General features: G+C 39.4%; 1 protein-coding gene across 3 annotated transcripts in view; it reads right to left on the minus strand.

The window, feature by feature from the left end:
- Positions 1–20451, minus strand: part of SHOC2 (SHOC2 leucine rich repeat scaffold protein) — a 102520-nt gene that overhangs the window by 32502 nt on the left and 49567 nt on the right. For all 3 annotated transcript variants that reach the window (XM_084633277.1, XM_084633276.1, XM_084633278.1), the window contains 2 exons: positions 18991–19936; positions 3634–3771 (listed from right to left, as the gene is read on the minus strand). In XM_084633277.1, the coding sequence (XP_084489403.1) occupies positions 3634–3771; positions 18991–19693 (841 nt within the window). In that variant the 5' untranslated portion in view covers positions 19694–19936. The remainder of the gene's footprint in view (positions 1–3633; positions 3772–18990; positions 19937–20451) is intronic.

Genomic DNA, 20451 nt, shown 5'->3' on the forward strand with positions numbered 1-20451 from the left:
GCTTGGAGATTATGCCTATAATTCTCACTGGTCAGGAACTTTTCCTAATTTTCCTGTCTGAGACCCTGATCCTCCAAAGCATTTAGGCATTTGCTTAACTTTACAGACTGATTTAAATAAGATTACTAATGTGTTTAAATTTAAATACCTGCCTATGTCTTTGGTGGATTGAGGCCTTAATTTAATCTGATGCTCTAATTTAGCTGAGATTGCAAGGCCATATACTCAAGGCATTTCTCTGTTTGTAACTCGATAACCTTTTAATACTGCATCTGACGAATTCCAAAATTTCAGGGAACATTCTAGGTATCAATGACCAGAACCCTACTGATTTTGGGAAAACTCAGAAACTGAAAAGGGAAAAATGGAGACCCATTGGCCCCTGGCCATCTGTTTAGTACTGCCACAGCCTCAAGCACCTCTGCAATGGCCTACAGATCAAACAATTGGTGGATAGAACACATTAATGCCTTCCAGCATAACAATAGTCCTATCTTAGGGCATGGCTACACTCGCAGAGCACTTTGAGTTAAACCAGGCTTCGGAGAGCGCAGTAGGGAAAGCACTGCAGTCTGTCCACACTGACAGCTTCAAGCGCACTGGCGTGGCCACATTTGCAGCACTTGCAGCAGCATTGGGAGTGGTGCATTATGGGCAGCTATCCCAGCATGCAAGTGACTGAAACGTGCCTTTCAAATGGGGGAGTGGGGTGGAGTGTGACAAGGAGCGTGTTGTGTGTATGTGGGGGGAAGAGGGTGGGTTTTTGGGGGGCTGAAAGCATGTCAGCATGTTGTCTTGTAAGTTCAGCAGACCCTCCTGCCCCTCCCCGCCCCTCTCACACACAGCATTCCACACTAATGGTTGTTTTGTCTCAGAGCAGATAAGTAGCCAGCTGTCTGAAACGGAGCTTTCAAAGGGCATATCCACATTCCTGCAGCGATTCAAAAACAATGACAAGAGTGGCCACTTGACTTAAGGGGATTATGGGACATTTCCGGAGGCTGATCAGAGCACAGTAATGCAACACCTCGTTCACACCGACACCCAGGCGTTTAAACCAAGGCGCAGCAAGCGTTAATCTTCTCGCTGAGGTGGAGTACCAGGAGCGTTCTAGCTGTGGAGTCAGAGCACTGTATGTGCCTTGCCAGCTTGGACGGGTAGCGAGCTAGGGCGCCCGGGGCTGGTTTAATGCGCTCTAACTTGCAAGTGTAGCTAAGCCCTGAGCTCTGCCCAGATTCCCAATAGAGTTTAACATGTTGACAGCCTAAGACTGTCTACACTGCAGTTGTGGTGTTAACTTTTGTCGGTCAGGGATGGTTTTATTTTGCCAGCAAGAGAGCGCGCTCCTGCTAGCAAAGAGTGGCTACACGGCGTACCTTATAGCAGCATCGTTGTAAGGTACACAGCATAGACACAGCCTAAGTGACTTCTCTCCCAGCAACAAAGAAAACAAACAACAGTTCCGGAGGGAGTGCACACAGTCCCTGGCATTGAGGGGAAGGGAGGCTGGTATGGAGGGACTACACAGAACCCTTAGCATGGGGGGGAAGTGGAAGACAGAACTCCTGCCAGGGGGCAAGGGGTGCACATGCAGCCCCATCATGATGGGGGAGGGAGGGTGTCAGATACAGAGCCCCAGGCATGAGGGGGTGGGGAAAGTTGCAAGGAATCTCTGAAACAGAGGAGAATGGGATGGTGATACACAGGGAGCTTGGTGTGTGGGTGGAGATGAAGGAATACAAGGACCCCCTGGTTTGCCAAATGAGCTCAGCCTACAGAAGCCACAAAGTATGTGACTCTCTAGTTCTAACTCTTGTACCATCCTAGTTCCTGTCGTTTTCTTGGTGTTTATAACCTTCAGATATTTGTAAATGTGTGTACCCTTAGTTTCTTTAGTTAACTAGGCTACCTGTATTTGCTATTTTTAATCTTTGAAATAAATCAATCCTTGCAGCCCCTGAAACGTTTTTCTGCCTCTCTCTAAATGCCCTCCAATTCTAAATCACTTTGACAGCACTTTTTTTTTTTAAACTCTAGCCCTTATCCATTTTGAAGACTCAAGGTTTGACCTTTCCAAAATCCTAATTACCTCCCTAATGTAGACTGACGCTTTACAAAATCTGATGGACATGAACAAAGATAGTGCAGTACACCTGTAGACTGAAGTTAGGACAATTCTATTTTGGTAGTGACGCTGCCAATCTTGACAAAGGAGTTAAAGTTAGAGCTATGCGTACAAATTGTGCAATCAGATGCAAATTCCAGCTGGAAAGAGGTCTCCCAGTTTTTAAACATAAAATTAACTGGAGAAGATGAAATTCAGCAACAGTGGGTATTTCATCCATATAAACTCAATTCAGGTAGAGCTCTCTGGGTAAAAAGGCCCAATATCTTCACGGTCAACAATCTGCTGCTAAAAAATAGTTGGTGTCTATCTAAATGGTTCTTCAGTCTTCTGCCCCCTCATCCATTTATTTCCCCATCATATATATAAAAATAATAATGAAACGTTCTATTAACATTAGATGTTGCCCTAAGTGGTGCAGTTTTGTCTTTTATTTAAGCTGAAAGAGCTTACAACCATGATGGGCTGTGTTTTTTAAACAATTTGTTTTATTCCACCATCTGTTCAACACAGATTTAATTAAATAAGAAAAGTCCTCACCTATGCAGTCCTATATGAGCTTCTGAAGCCAACTAGGGAAGAACCAGTTTATTTCGGTACTCTTATTCCCAATCCCAACATGAAAACCTGTATTTTACTGAGAGTGATAGTAAGTTTGGGAACTTGGAAGTGGATTTTCAAATTATATTTTTAAAAAGTAGAAAATACAAAGAATAAATTAGTACTTGAAACTGATTCTGTAAGTCTTTCCTATTTTTCTCTATTCAAAGCAAACACTGAAATACAACCCCCAGCTCTTTATCCTTAAACTAATAATTTTTAGCACTTATGTAGCACCATTCATCTACAAATAGATTTATTAACATGAACTACTCACTACTCAACTTCACTATGTGGTGGATAAGCAAACAGTATTCCTATTTTATAAATGGGAAATCTAAGACAGAGGTTAAGTGACTTGCCCCAGACCACAGAAAATGGTGGTGTCAGAGCCAGGTTTAGAACCCAGGAGTTGCTTGTTCTCAGCCTCATGTTTAGGCCACACTTCTCAGGGTACGTTCCCACTTAAAATGCTATAGCAACACAGCTGTAGTGTAGACACTACTTACACCAATGTGAGAACCTCAAGAGGTGGTAGCTAGGTCAATGGAAGAATTCTTTTGTTGACCTAGCAAGGTCAAGAAGGGGACTTAGTTTGGCTTAACTCTGTCACTCAGGGGTGTGGATTTTTCACACCCCTGAGCAACTTAGCTGGGTTGACCTAATTTTCAAGTGTAGCCCACCCCTTATAGTAGTTAGGATTAACAGCGCCTGGGTTTGAGAGAGTTTACATTTTTAGAAAGCGTATATCCCTTTGGGATCTTGATAGTGAAAATGCCCACAACAAAATTCCTATCCCTTCTATAGTTATGGGCCATGTTTTATTCTTAGATTTTATATTCTTATTGTTCAGTGACTTGAACATTTGGAAAGCTGTGATTTCTCTCCCCAACCCCACCTTCACATACCTATGGTTTCTGGTAGGTCCAAGAGCTCATTGTGCTGCAAGTCAAGGTTGGTGATTTGTGTGCAATTTCCAATCTCCTTTGGAAGATGTTCAAGCTGATTGTGCGCTACATCCAGAGTTATGAGGTTACACAACTCGCCTGTGAACACACCAAAAAACACAGACTTTTTAATGTCTAGTTCCACCAAATAAAACTACAACATGGAAGTAAAAATAAATGGTCAGACATACACATCTATGGTTTTAAAACAAAGTAGTGTGTACCTTAAAATTATGGCTGCAAAATATTTCTGATGTACCAGGATCACAATCTAGTACAGTCAGATTCAAAACCTCATCAGCATTCTTTGAAAGCATAAAGTGTAGATTCCAGATATCTGAATGAACCCCAGTGTATTAAAAAAGACCATGCTAGCTATCGCTGTTTTGTACTGTAAGCTCAGGAATGACATGAGAAGTATAACAGCTTGGTTATTCTTCTCATTATTCATCCTTCTCGGCTTAATCGAAGCTAGGAACATCATGGAGGTAAGCAGTTTGCACTGAATTTTGAAAAATTCATTACAGTAAATTACATATAGGGAAACCACCACCTAGAATTACTTTCAGGCTGCAAAGAACGAACAGCTTGTGAAACATCAAAACAGAACCAGTTATTTTGCTGACAAGCTGGAAAACCAAGAAAACTACTGCTGATTGAGACTTAAAAATGGCCAATTTGTTAAGGTAAACAGTAAACCTATTCCTACAGAATAATGTATTTTAAATACTCAATAATAGCCAAACATGTAAGGAAGGTTGAAATAAAATCTTAAGTCTTAAAGAAAAAGGGCCTGGATTCTCTTCTGATTTATATCTGTTTTACACCAGCAAAACTTCACACCGGATTTACCCTGATGTATGGGAGGTAAGAACCAGGCACAAATCTCTGCAAGGATAAAGTTTCATTGACTTCAGTGTCAGCAACACAAGAGCAAATATAATAGGTTTTTTTTGTATGTTTTGATTTCAGTGGAGCTGAAATTAACACTGCAGATTTTAATAGCTTTAACTTCTATTCACTGGATAAGTGACAATTTTTGGAACAGCAGTGAATCGATATTGCAGAAAGAAAGCCTATTTTAGAAATATACCCTCCAGTGCTATTTTATTCACCTCCATCCCTCAAGGGCCTTCTTGCAGACCTCAAGGACTAGCTTGGGGTAAGCTTTGATGCCATTTATTATGCTACACAGACTAGTAGGCCATGGATTACATTGTAAGAATGAATGGTAAATTTCATTACAAATTCTAAATACTTATGAATTTTGTTTACTTAACCTCTTCAGATGATAGTCTGGTACTTTTCTGAGGTAAAAAAAAATTTACACCCATTTACCAAAAGGCTTGCAAAGTTAAACACAGGTGGTCTATTCAGTTTTATTATTCTAATTTTCTCAGCTTATATCACTCTTATGCTCTGGAAAGATCTACACAGCTCAGTGGTACATAGTACAAATAGTATTTTGTCACCAAATCCCACACTATACTGTCTAGGTTCACTCCACTTCCCCAAAATACTCTCACATCAAGTATAAAAGTATTGCTTATGATATCCCACTGGATATCCATTTATGCATGTATTATAAGCAATGAGCATTGCAATGGAAGCAATCAAGAGAGGAGTGAACCCAACAATACATGAGCAATGAGCAGCAATCCCACAATACACAGAAGAGAATGAAAGAGCAAAGAGGGTAGGCAACAATAATGTCCTACAGTGCCCCAAGATTTTGGGAGTGTGTGCCCCACTAGACTATTGGGACATACAATTCCTCTTTTTATGATGAAATATAAAGGGGAGGGAGAGAACACTTTAACCTGTTTTTATACCATATTGCATGGGTTATTAAAGGTAATCTTGAGAATCTTGGCAGCATTTTAGGGCACTAGTTCTCAATTTATGATCAGCAAAGCTTAGGTTCGGAACAACATTCAAGTTCTGTGAGACAGAACAGTAAAGTTATAACCAATGAAAAAGTCAAGTTTATGCTGTGGCACAATTCCATTTCATCATATTTAATTCTCATCCTCCATGGCCATTTGTGGGAGGGAAGGGTCAGTATATCTGCTGAAGTTGGCGGAGCACTTTGACTTGGGGAGCAACATTCTCTCCACTTCATTCCTTGCACCTACAGAGAGAATTTTGGCAACAGACACACATGGTTGCGACAACACATACAGACAGTTCATTTTGTTTGGACACAGCTGCCTTGGATGCTAGGAATATTTGGATTTTGAGTCTTGGGAGAAAATTAAGTATCAGTACCTATCTAGCATTCTGACTCTATTCCAGATAGTTATAGATGAAGATCATGCTGCTTTTGCTTGTGTGGGATTAAAGACAGGTTTTATTTTAGACAAACTGTTGGTACAAAAAATGACATGTGCAACAGATCTTTATTTCAAGTAAGTAAACTGAATCCTAAAACCAAGTGAAGGCTGTTGCCCTATATAAATTAGATTTTAGAAAAGGAAGTGGATGACTTCATGACGTCTAGTGACTTGAAGAAAAGAATTTCAAGAGACACAGTGTAGTAAACACAGTATAATGACCACTGTTAGGCCTTCATTTCCACATAGCATATAGACCATGTGGTGAGAAGCTGTCAAACCATGTGATGGTCCAAAATAAAGTGCAACGTTTTATAATCTTTTTTTGGGGGGAAGGGGTTGCAGAGACGTGAAATATTTTTAATCTTTGTTTCATTCGTACTCATCGGTCCACACGGACATACAACTCAGCAGAAAGAGCCTGATGAAGCATCAAAACCAAGTTTCCCTTCTTGCCCACTTCATTGCAAAGGGAAAAATTCTCACATTGGAGATGCTTTCCTTACCGATATGAAAAAAAAAACACTTAAAGTGATTCTGGCAGCTAATATAACCAAAGATATTGGTAGAGTTCCACTGTCCAAGATCAATAAACTGGGTGGATTGAATACACATCTACTGACGACAACAGAGAACACCGAGATGCTATAAGAAATCAACTGAGTAAGTCAACAACCATAAGTGGGCATGTTCCACTAGATGATCATGACGGTCCCTTCTGACCTTAAATTCTATGAGTCTATTTGAATCATTTGCTTTGTGGACACAGATGCTCTCCAACAGCAGTTCTCTAGAAAGGAGAGCCAGAATGAACAAATGGAGTCAACCATTGTTATGACAAATAGCTATCTGTAAGAACAAACATTTCTCTGGCCCAAATATGTTGCCATCTGCTCAGAGTAGTTCTGATAACAGAAAACGTAAAGGGATTTGTGTCATTAGTGAAAAATCTATCACAGTAACAATATCTCACTGCATTCTTCACAAAGAATTTCTCATAGTCTCAACTGTGCCCAGTGAACTAAGTTGTGAAGATGATAAACTTCATCAGAATATAACTGAATTCTTGGATCTTTGCCTTGTCAACGAGATAACTGTGAGCAGAGCATTGAAGCATACAGAAGATGGCTCTCTCTCAAAGAAAGATTCCTGTAGGAACTACAAGAAGAAACATTGGTGAGCTAAGAACTCAATGATATTCAGACTAGAAGAATCAACTTTTTTGGCTCTCATGATTTCTGGTGTGCTAAATTGGATTACTTTTTGAAATGTTGGTATCTGAATCAATCAAACACAAACATGGGAGTTACAAACGTTCCAGATCTGTTGATTAGAGAATGAAATGAGCCTTATGGAGACAACATTTTAATGCATGGAAAATTGTAATGTTCCCATTACTTTTTGAGGAAGATCCAGAATCACCTCCACACCTGAAGAATATTTTGGACACTAGACGTTATCAAGAGATGAAAATGATTGTTTTAGGAAGAAAACCTACTCATATACGAATAATCCAAATTGAAGTAAACTTACTCTTTCAGCTACATCTAGCGGCTAAAATAAAACACAAACAACAAATTAAATAGAGTATAAAGTGACCTGCTAGACAAGTTCTGGCTGGTCTCATGGAAAGGTCATCTCACAAAGAAGGGCAAGATTAGTAAAATAATTGAGCAAGTGCCATTATTTGGGGCTGGAGGGGATATTCTCCCTCACTGTAGCTGACAAAAGAAGCCATGAAGTACAATAATATTTGTCACCAAAGCAGACAAAATTGTGTGCATCAGCCCTCTTGACAGAGAAAACCACTATATGGGAGCAATTTTCATATAAAATGCATTATGGAGAGACGAAAATTTCTCCATAATTAAAATCTCTCTTATAAGGTTAATTTTCAATTCCACAATAGCTTCAAAAATTTTAAAAATGCCCACTTTCTGCAAACTCTTAGAAGGTAAACTTAGTAGATTGTTCATACAAATGTGCAGAGAAATAAAGTAGTTACTTTGAAAGATGCCCAAGTGCCTTCTTTTTAAACACGTCCGTAAAGTGTAAAGACCAGCAAACACCTCACCATCATCTTCTCACGCACAGTATAAGTTATGCAAGCAGCATGACACAATCACACATAAATGCTGATTGACAATCATATTGTTATTATGAAAAGAATAATAATGTCTCCATAATTAAGGCTGAAACCTGGGACCCACATAAGGCTGATTTTGAATACCTGTCATGACAATGAGACCAACTAACATGTCCTACATCCAGAATTTTTAAAATGCTTGAGTTACTCAAAAAACAGAATGCAGCTTTGTTATATTATTTTTATGTTAGTATGTACATATGTATTATATACACACATCTACAGATTAATATTAAATTAGGGGGAGCAGTTATGTCAATATCAAACAGGGTTCAGTACCTCCTGCCAAAATTTACTTCGGGGAAAATAACCTTGGGCTGTATATGCAATTTGCAATATAGCCCCTTTTCCACTGGATTAAATCTTGTGACTGTCCATTCTCTCTCTTCCCATATTTAAGACGACTGAAATTCTGAAATCCTTTACTACATGGTAAATCCAGGACCCAATGACATAGCAACAGAATAAAGAGCTCTTGTTGGACAGTACAAGGAAGAGGACAGTGCTAGTATTAGTGACATCTTTTCATTTTAGTATCAATTAATGTTTTATTAAGTAGTATATCAAGTTGTATTGCTTTCAAGTTTATATTTTTTTAAAAATTAATCTACGTTCACTAGCGCCAGCAACAGATTACAAATATTTTCCATAACTGTGGTATTTATTAATCCCTCCACCCCCACGAACATGATACAGTTCTGTGGTGACCTAGAATCCTATTTTCGACGTCTCCGACTCAAGGAATATTTCCAACATACCTCTGAACAACATACTAATCCACAGAGACCTCCCTACCAACACTACAAAAAGAAGGATTCTAGGTGGTCTCCTACTGAAGGTCAAGACAGCACACTGGACTTCTACATAGAGTGCTTCCGCCAACGTGCAAGGGCTGAAATTGAGGAAAAGCAGCATCACTTGCCCCATAACCTCAGCCGTGCGGAACACAATGCCATCCACAGCCTCAGAAACAACTCTGACATCATAATCAAAAAAGCTGACAAAGGAGGTGCTGTTTCATCATGAATAGGTCAGAATATGAACAAGAGGCTGCTCGGCCTCTTTTTAACTAAAGCAACTACAGCATTTGCTCAAGAAACTCCCTGAAAAAGCACAACATCAAATCCGCACAGACACACCCCTGAAACCCCAACCTGGAATATTCTGTTACCCAAGATCCATAAACCTGGAAATCCTGGGCGCCCTATCATCTCAGGCATTGGCACCCTGATAGCAGGATTGTCCGGCTATGTAGACTCCCTCCTCAGGCCCTACGCTACAAGCACTCCCAGCTACCTTCGAGACACCACTGACTTCCTGAGGAAACTACAATCCATCGGTGATCTTCCTGATAACACCATCCTGGCCACTATGGATGTAGAAGCCCTCTACACCAACATTCCACACAAAGATGGACTACAAGCCGTCAAGAACACTATACCCGATAATGTCACAGCTAACCTGGTGGCTGAACTTTGTGACTTTGTCCTTACCCATAACTATTTTACATTTGCGGACAATGTATACCTTCAAATCAGCGGCACTGCTATGGGTACCCGCATGGCCCCACACTATGCCAACATTTTTATGGCTGACTTAGAACAACGCTTCCTCAGCTCTCGTCCCCTAACGCCTCTACTCTACTTGCGCTATATTGATGACATCTTCATCATCTGGACCCGTGGAAAAGAAGCCCTTGAGGAATTCCACCATGATTTCAACAATTTCCATCCCACCATCAACCTCAGCCTGGTCCAGTCCACACAAGAGATCCACTTCCTGGACACTACAGTGCTAATAAACTATGGTCACATAAACACCACCCTATACCGGAAACCTACTCACCGCTATTCCTACCTACATGCCTCCAGCTTTCACCCTGACCACATCACACGATCCATCGTCTACAGCCAAGCTCTGCGATACAACCGCATTTGCTCCAACCCCTCAGTCAGAGACAAACACCTACAAGATCTCTATCAAGCATTCTTACAATACCCATCTGTGGAAGTGAAGAAACAGATTGATAGAGCCAGAAGAGTTCCCAGAAGTCACCTACTACAGGACAGGCCTAACAAAGAAAATAACAGAACGCCACTAGCCGTCACCTTCAGCCCCCAACTAAAACCCCTCCAACGCATTATTAAGGATCTACAACCTATCCTGAAGCACTCTCACAAATCTTGGGAGATAGGCCAGTCCTTACCTACAGACAGCCCCCCATCCTGAAGCAAATACTCACCAGCAATCACATACCACACAACAGAACCACTAACCCAGAAACCTATCCTTGCAACAAAGCCCGTTGCCAACTGTGCCCACATATCTATTCAGGGGACACCATCACAGGGCCTAGTATCATCAGCCACACTATCAGAGGCTCGTTCACCTGCACATCCACCAATGTGATATATGCCAACATGTGCCAGCAATGCCCCTCTGCCATGTACATTGGTCAAACTGGACAGCCTCTACGTAAAAGAATAAATGGACACAAATCAGATGTCAAGAATTATAACATTCATAAACCAGTTGGAGAACACTTCAATCTCTCTGGTCACGCGATTACAGACATGAAAGTTGCGGTATTACAACAGAAAAACTTCAAATCCAGACTCCAGCGAGAGACTGCTGAATTGGAATTCATTTGCAAATTGGATACAATTAACTTAGGCTTGAATAGAGACTGGGAGTGGCTAAGTCATTATGCAAGGTAACCTATTTCCCCTAGTTTTTTCCTGCCCCCCCCCCGACGTTCTTGTTAAACCCTGGATTTGTGCTGGAAATGGCCCACCTTGATTATCATACGCATTGTAAGGAGAGTGGTCACTTTAGATAAGCTATTACCAACAGGAGAGTGGGTTTGGGGGGGGCGGGGGGGGGGGAGAAAACCTGGATTTGTGCTGGAAATGGCCCAACTTGATTATCATACACATTGTAAGGAGAGTGATCACTTTAGATAAGCTATTACCAGCAGGAGAGTGAGGTGGGGGGAGGTATTTTTTCATGCTTTGTGTGTATAAAAAGATCTTCTACACTTTCCACAGTATGCATCCGATGAAGTGAGCTGTAGCTCACGAAAGCTTATGCTCAAATAAATTGGTTAGTCTCTAAGGTGCCACAAGTACTCCTTTTCTTTTCACTAGGTTCTCTGACTGCAGAATAAAGCAAAATAATCTAGTCTACCCAGAAACCTATATGAGATACATTAAAGATAAAAAAAATGTCCTGACCCTAGGAAGTATTACAAAGTAATCGTATAACTTCAGCACAAAATACTTCCCTCTCCCTCCTTCCCCCCCATTGGATTTGAGTGCATCATTATAGTGGTTAGAATAAGCCTTTTACTGTTTATTTCTGACCGTGCTAAGGAACAGATGAGAACTACAAGCTAATGGTTTTGATTAATAAATGTCATTTATGTGAAAAATGTACCGAATAGAAAGAATTTAGCCTTTTGGAGGTGAATGGTCACAGTTATAATTGTTTTATCATTTTTCTGTACAATGGTTATAGCATTTGTATAAATGGAGTTCATGCATATTTTAAGAGAACTCGAATAATATTTTCTTTGAGTTTAATTTAGGATCTTCTTAACTTATAACATGAATTAATTACAGCACTCAACAGGAAGGAAGGAGGGTACACTAAAACCCCAAAATTGTTTCCCCACCTGAAACCTGAGGTAAAGGGTGCTTGTACGAGTGCGCCATGTAACAAAAGAAATCGATTACTTTCAAGTGAAGGTTGAAAAATTCAGGAAAGTTAGGAAATTTTCAGTTAATGTCCTCGCACCAATTTCCCAAGCAACACCACACCTTGGTTGCAGTTAGAATTCCTGAAATGGGGAAGGGGGTTCCTGTCCACAGTTAATACAAAATAAATAAATTCCCCTGTATTGTCAGATCCACTGAAAGGGGGAAATGAAATGGACGATAGTACTGGGCAGCCCTTGAACTGAAGTGTCATTGAATAGTAGGACACAGTATTATGAGATGGAGCTAGGAGGAGGACTGGCTATACCAGTGCAGCTGCTACACCAACTGTCTATACTAGTGGAGACTGAACAGGTGCAAGCAGAGACTGTATGTAAACTAAATGCAAAGTGGTGTAAAAACCGTAGGATGGTCCCAACATCTTGGTGAATTTTGTGTATGAGCAGAAGAGACATTCCAGGTCTAGAGTAAGCAGACCCTATGATTCCCAGAACTCCAATCCAAAAATATTTCCCTTGCAGCACAGACCAGACCAGCTTCAGCCTAGCATAAAGACTGCATTCACAAAGAAAACAGTATTTGGTCCCCTTAAGGAGAGAAGATAGGTAACAGCAATTTAAACTGTGTTGAAAATTTATTATTGATCTGTGTGCTAAACCAAAAAGTAGACATTTTATAAAATGCAACATTTTATCTCTGTAAAGATTAATATCAACATTTTTATGCAAGACATTTCTATACCACCACCATGAAAAAATGTAATAAAAAATGAGATCAAAGGAATGCACAAGGTTAGCCTAAGTAACAGGCTTGCAACCTGAAATGCTTTCTTGACTTTACCATCCAAGACTTTTCCTCTGGTTCTTCATACATCATGTGCACACAATCTGACTCACTGTTGCTTTTGCATTTTTCTGTCCCAATCTTCATCATTGTGACCTCAATGGAATAGAGATTTGCTAGAAATGGAGACTAAGCTGGAGGCCACCTTGGAGGCAGATTTCCACAGTTATTGTTAGGCAGTTTACGGAGCTCAGCATTAGCTACTGGCAGAAATATTTTTTCATTTGGTATCTTTCCCATGGGGAAGAACTAACGATTCAACAGCTAGGTGAAAAGAAAAAAGAGCTCTCCTTGGTATCATCCTCCACAGCCATTTTACTGACCTTCATTTCTTTTGTTTCTGAGGCTAGAGCAGAACATAACTAAAGGCAAGATTTCAAGATTTGCACTAAACCAGGGTACGTCTATACTGCAATAAAAAATCCGGTGCACTGAGCCTCAGCACTCAGAGCAACTGACTTGGGCAGGTAAGGCTGCTGGACTAAATACAGACATTTGGGCTCAAATGGAGCATGGGTCTGAAACCCACTCCCATCATGAGGTTTCAGAGCCCAGACTCCAGCCTGAGCCTGGATGTTTACACTGCAATTTTTAGGCCTGCAACCCGAGCCCCATGAATCTGAGTCAGCAGAAGGGCCTATGGCAGCTGCCCCATGGATCTTTAATTGCAATGTAGACCTACCCCTGTATCCTACCAAAAAATGGAAATGCAACACTAGTGAGGGATACAGAAAGGAATATAAATTATAGCAAGTAAAATGTAAGGTGGAAATTTGAAGTTAAGAGTAATTTTGAAGAGCAAGTAACCAAAAGCCTCCTAATTTTATGTCCTTCATAAAAATAAACAAAGCAATCTTTAAGCCTATTTAGAAGCAAAAACACTGCTGAGTCTACTGGAGCATAGGAAGCAATTAAGAAAAACAAGAATATTGCAGAGAAACTAAAGTTATTTCTTTACATCAGTCCTCAAATACAAGATGTTGGGGAAATAACTATTCAGAATCTACTTTTTCAGGTAATAAAGAAAAAGTACTGCCAGAAACTGAAGTGTCAAGAGAAGATGGTTCTGGAACAAGTTTTAAAGGCAACAGGTCACCAGGACCAGATGGTATACACCCAGCACTTCTGACTGAACTACAGGGTAGCAAATGAACTTAAGTTAAGTTACTTAAAAGGTATTAGATGATCCTGGGAAGTACAGAGCAGCAAAATAGTAATACAGCAATAGTTAAATTAACTAAAATGGCCATTATAATAGAACTATTAAACTGCTTACATACAGTAGAACCTCAGAGTTACGAACACCTTGGGAACGGAGGTTGTTCGTAACGCTGAACAAAATGTTATGGTTGTTCTTCCAAAAGTTTACAACTGAATAATGACTTAACAGCTTTGAACCTTTACTATGCAGAAGAAAAATGCTGCTTTTCCTAGTAGTCTACGTTTGACACAGTACTATACTGTATTTGCCCTTTTTTTGTGTGGGGGGGGGAAGAGGGGGGGGTCTGCTGCTGCCTGATTGCATACTTCTGGTTCCAAATGAGGTGTGTGGTTGACCGGTCAGTTCATAACTCTGGTGTTTGTAATTCTGAGATTCTACTGTACATGTGATATGACAGCGACAAATCAGCATTTGTTAAAGAAAGAAAGCTGTTAAAGAAAATCTCAAACCAATTGACATGATTTATTTGTATGCAGTGTATGTAGCTGTAGCCACGTTGTGATTTGTTTAAGACTTTTAAAAAGACTTCGACAAATACCCTAACAAGACTCCTTTGGGGGAGAAGGGATAAAGAAGGGTCGCAAGAATTAGTTTGGGAAAACTTTCTTTTGGGGTAAGAAAATTGTGCATTTGCATTTAGGATGGGATTGTGGAGAGCATTTGGGGGGGGAGGGAGAGAGAGAGAGAGTGTGTGTGTGTGTGTGTTGTAGGCAGGTTATAATTTTGCAATGGAGAAATTCTCTCACCCTACAGGGAGCATAACAAAAGTTCTGCTTCAGGGCCTGGGGAGAACAGCTCTACCAGACACAAATGAACCATCATCATTATTAGGGAAGAAGAAAGATGAGGGTGGAGTAAAAAACGGGTGAAATAGTTAGTGATGAGTACACAAATGAAAATGTAAATAATTCATTTTTGATGCGGTACTGTAGGCAGGCCACCAAGGACCTGTCTCATTCTGTCTATGAGGCACCTAGCATACTTTTGTGTTCTGCGTAAATACTAATTTGACTATATTTACAAAGTCCTTTTGCCTCTGAACGTGTGATCTGAGAATATTCCAGGAATGATATTTCTTTGGTACTATGAACATTTTATGGTATTGTAGAAGTAAAAAGTGGAGGGAGGTGGGGAAGAGAATAATGGTAACAAATGAAAGAGGTGATCAAATTATGACACAAAGCACCTGATTCTGAGAAGTGGTTCCTGGTTTTGACAATTCATAGCATTGTGAACAGCTAGATACTTGATTTGAGGGTTCAATCAGGTAGTTAGACATTATGTGCTATAAGAAAAGGAGTACTTGTGGCACCTTAGAGACTAACCAATTTATTTGAGCATGAGCTTTCGTGAGCTACAGCTCACTTCATCGGATGCATACCGTGGAAACTGCAGAAGACATTATATACACACACACAGAGACCATGAAACAATACCTCCTCCCGCCCCACTGTCCTGCTGGTAATAGCCTATCTAAAGTGATCATCAAGTTGGGCCATTTCCAGCACAAATCCACGTTTTCTCACCCTCCGCCCTCCCACACACAAACTCACTCTCCTGCTGGTAATAGCTTATCCAAAGTGACCACTCTCCCTACAATGTGCATGATAATCAAGGTGGGCCATTTCCAGCACAAATCCAGGTTTTCTCACCCCCCCACCCCGATACACACACAAACTCACTCTCTTGTGTGTGTATGGGGGTGGGGGGGTGAGAAAACCTGGATTTGTGCAGGAAATGGCCCACCTTGATTATCATACACATTGTGAAGAGAGTGGTCACTTTGGATGGGCTATTACCAGCAGGAGAGTGAGTTGGGAGGGGGGAGGGTGACAAAACCTGGATTTGTGCTGGAAATGGCCCAACTTGATGATCACTTTAGATAAGCTATTACCAGCAGGACAGTGGGGCGGGAGGAGGTATTGTTTCATGGTCTCTGTGTGTGTATATAATGTCTTCTGCAGTTTCCACGGTAGGCATCCGATGAAGTGAGCTGTAGCTCACGAAAGCTCATGCTCAAATAAATTGGTTAGTCTCTAAGGTGCCACAAGTACTCCTTTTCTTTTTGCGAATACAGACTAACACGGCTGTTACTCTGAAACCTATCATTATGTGCTATGAAGTACACCCACAAAAATCACAATTTGCACTGAAACCTATATATAATTAGAATCATACAGTGCTTCTGGCGAACAGAGCAGGAAAAACCCATTTTAGCATCCTTTGGTACACATTCCAATAAATCCAGTAAAATAGTCAAGTTTTGCTGTTACTTTATAGAGAGGACTTCAAAGTGGGATGGCAGTCAAATGCAGCTCAGTAAAAATGGCACATACCAATTCAACATTTCTGCACACTGGGTTTGAATCAGTTCGGCTTACTTTACTTACAAAATTTTCACTCCTATGGGCATAGAGCCTATAAAGCTCTGGAAGAGCAAGATAGTTTCTATTCTGCCTTGCACACAGTGAACTAAATAATCACTTAGGTACTGATGGAAGAACCTTTGTTACTGGTGATAATTTAAAAGGGGAATGGGAAACAGTTTGATTTTCAGATTGATTCTGCAGAACTAGCAACTGGAAAAAAATAATCTGATTTCTAATGTGGGCACATTTGAAGTACATTTTGATAAATATGCAATCTTAATGTTTTTACATTTTTTATTTTCTAAGTATTAGGATGTTGCAATATGACTACTGTTTAGCATTTTTTCTACAAAGAGGTCAGAGTTCACGTAGTCCTGTCCTATTTTCCCTTTTCTAAATTCATATTATTCTTAAAACAAACCTCACCAATTCAGCTAAAATCTTTGCTACGTTTAATTCTAAGTAGTACCCCTCTTTCAGAAGGCTTAGATTTCAAGATAATGCACACTGTGGCAAATCAATACAGTTTTAAAAAGGCTTTCAATAACACAATCATATCACCCATGCAGTTTTGCACACAACACTTTTTTCAAAGATATATTTACTTTTAATTAGGTGTTTTGTTTTATTTATTAGAAACCTGTTTTACAGACCAACAATCTCCTGAAGTCTTCATCATGAAGCCATCACAGTTATGAACTTTAAGGATATTCTCTACTTGACTGAAGAGAAGGCTATCACAATCCCCCATGCATCATGATAGTAGACAATGAAATTTCAGTTTCATGACATAATTCTACCCAGCCACCTTTGTTTTTTTTAATACCGCCTCTCACTGTAGCATATTAGCAATATTCCCGCCTTTTATGCAGCAGATTAGGATTCTATTCCCTGTCCAGGCCAACACTCTGTAAAACACACTCATTACCACAGGGATGAAACTCAGCACCTTTGGCATAGGATTCTACCAATTTAGCTAAATGAATTGGCAGCTGCAGTAGGGTCTTATTCTCCATGGACCAGCCACTAGCAAAACACACTTAGCCAGCATGTTACATAAATCTGCTTGCTAATATTTTTACCACCAGACATGAGAATCTTGACCCTTAGAACAATGTTATACTTAAAAAGTGAATCTGACTTGCACCATGTGATACTGTTTCATAAAAAGATAATGGTTCATTCTGCCTCCGGCTTTGGAACATAAATCTTGGACTATTTACAAACTGATATTACATTGCATTTATTATACATGTACTAGATCTCTATATATGAAAGGAAAGACTTAAAAGCATGTAAAGGGACTTATGTCAAATTTGGCCAAAAATATAGATTTTGAAAAAATAAGTACATTTGTAAAAGCTTAAAACCAATAAGAAATGCTTCAATGACATTTCTGAAAACTAACCAGAGGAAACAAATACATTTCTCTGCAATTCAAAAGATATGCACACTACATACTACCCAACAGTACAGCTTTGTGCTAGAATATACCTCCGTGAAATTGACTAGAAACTGATTACAAAAGTGAAACTGATTAGTCTTCTCATTGTTTAGGCTGAGAGAAATGCTATAACTGAACATAAGTGAAAAACATAAGACTTTTTTTCAGTGCTAGGTTCTCAAATTTAGGTGCATATGCCTAATTTATACACACAAACCAATTTTTTATTAACTGTAACCTGTTATATGCATTCTCATACAGCTGATTTGCACAGATCAGGTGAGCAAAAATTTGTAAGAGCCTAACTTTGAAAGCTAAAAATAATTTTTCATCTCTAATTCTTCAAGTTATAAGTAAACTAAGTAAATATCTTCAGCTTAAATTTTTAAAACTGGAAATACACAAAAAAAATCTTGTGATATACTCACATGCACACACACTTCATGCATGTGCGTAAGTACTATAAGGTATTGCTTAAAATGGTTTTCTGAACTGAGACGCTTTCCTGAATCAAGGCCTGTTAGAAGGTGGTTCAAGAATTCCCGACTATCACTACATCAATCACTGCTCGAAATGACTAAACAACATTAACTGATACCCCATTTACTTTAAAGTTTGAAAGATAAGTCTGTGTAATAGCTTTAGAATAGTTATTTGTGAGTTATATACTTTTTCATTCATTCAAAAAATGTGTATACTTTAGCAATGATGCAAGCAATACCTGGTCACAACACTAAAAGATTCCATTTATAAATAAATTCATTAACTGTTTCATAAGCAGCTGATGTTTCATATATGGTTGACCAATTGTTATAGATTGTTACATTGTCCAATATGTTTCTTATAACTTTTGCTTATAACCATCCATAATGCATTTTATTGACGTGCTTGTAACCATCTATAACACTTCATATTCATGCCTGTAACATGCTTATAACACTTATCAATTATTTATTACCCTTTATAAATGGAACCTAAATATCAAATGTGACCCAACATCTTTTTTAATTAACAGATATACATACAATATATTGATTATACCTCAGCATAATCTAACATTGTGGTAATGTGGATGAGAGCCAAAGAAACTAATCTCAGATTCTTCTTGATGACGACGACATTAAAAGGAGGCCAGTATCTATAAAAAATTTCATAAAGCAGGGATCTGTGTGTACCTACCTGCATTACAAAGTGAACTAAAAAAAAGGTTTACCATAAACTTTAAATCACAGTGTAAATGCTTACCAATTTCAGCAGGTAGTTGCTTGATTTTGTTCTCTCGTATGCTAAGCATGGTGAGTTTTGACAAGCTTTTGATATCCTTTTCCACAGTAGTTATACGATTAAAGCGTAGATAAAGAGTGGCAAGAGAATTTAGCCTGTACACCACTGAAGGAATTTCTCTAAGTTTGTTATGCCGTAGATCAAGCATGCGCAGTTTCTTCAAGTTATCAAGAGAGTCAGGCAAACTGGTAAGTGAGTTCTCACTTAAAGCCAGTGTCATCAGATTCACAAGACAGCCCACCTCTGCAGGTAGAGACTGCAATTTGTTACTGTATAAATAAAGTTCCGTTAACTGTGTCAACTCTTTGATAGATGATGGAAGCATGTGTATAGACCTCTTGGACAAGTCCAAGCGCATTGAATTCTCTTCTCGGCATTTATTTAGCTCTTTGATCACCTCAGCATTGCTGGATTTTTTGCGAGCGGCTGGGGCTGGATTAGGTCGTTTTATTGTGTTGTCTACTGAAAAAGCTACCCCAGGCTGTGCACTACTGGAGTCCTTTTTTCCATCTTTGGCATCTTTCCCTTTGGTCTTAGGCTCTTTTTCTTTGCTTTCTTTTCCAAATCCTCCAGAGGCCTTAGCCTCCTTCTCCCGTTCCTTTGCCAATGGGACTTTTGGATCCTTCTCTTTACAGTCTTTTTCTTTTCCTAGATTACTACTCATGGTGATTCAATGTTTAGCAAGCACCACATGAAATCCACTTTTTTCAGTTAACAAAAAAACAATTAATTCACTGCTGAAAGTGCAAGGATCCTTAAAACACAAATATGTTGGCTTGAGGGACCAACTTCAGTTGAGTGATACCCATTTGCTACATATTGATTCTGAAGACACTTGTTCCTAATCCTGATACTGAAAGGTTCAACTTTAAGAGATCAGATGGTCAAATGCTCCTTATTAGAATTTCTGCAACACAAGAGAAAAAAATAAACCAATGTTAATGTAAATATAACTTTCTTTTAGCTCAAATATTGAGTATTTTGATAGCAAGCATGTGGATACTTAATCAGGTCTATAACTTCCCCATATATTTCATATGAAGAACCCAATCCTAACGTTCAAATCATAAGAACACTGCTTAGGAATGATTGGTATGTAACCTAACACTTAAATCAGCCTCTGTACCAGATGACTGGAGAATAGCTAATGTAATGCTGATTTTCATTTTAACAGGCTGGTAAACCTGACTTCAGCACCAGGCAAAATGGTTGAAACTATAGTAAAGAACAGAATTATCAGACACACAAATAAACACAATACGTTGGGGAGAAGACAACATAGCTTTCATAAAGGGAAATCATGCCTCACCAATCCATTAGAATCAACAACCATCTCTTAATGTCAACAAGCATGTGGTCAAGGGTGATCCAGTGGATATACTGTACTTGGACTTGAGGAAAACCTTTGATAAAGTGCCTCAT

The sequence above is a fragment of the Lepidochelys olivacea genome, assembly GCF_965140295.1.
Source record: "Lepidochelys olivacea isolate rLepOli2 genome assembly, chromosome: 7".
NCBI classification, from domain to species: domain Eukaryota; kingdom Metazoa; phylum Chordata; order Testudines; family Cheloniidae; genus Lepidochelys; species Lepidochelys olivacea.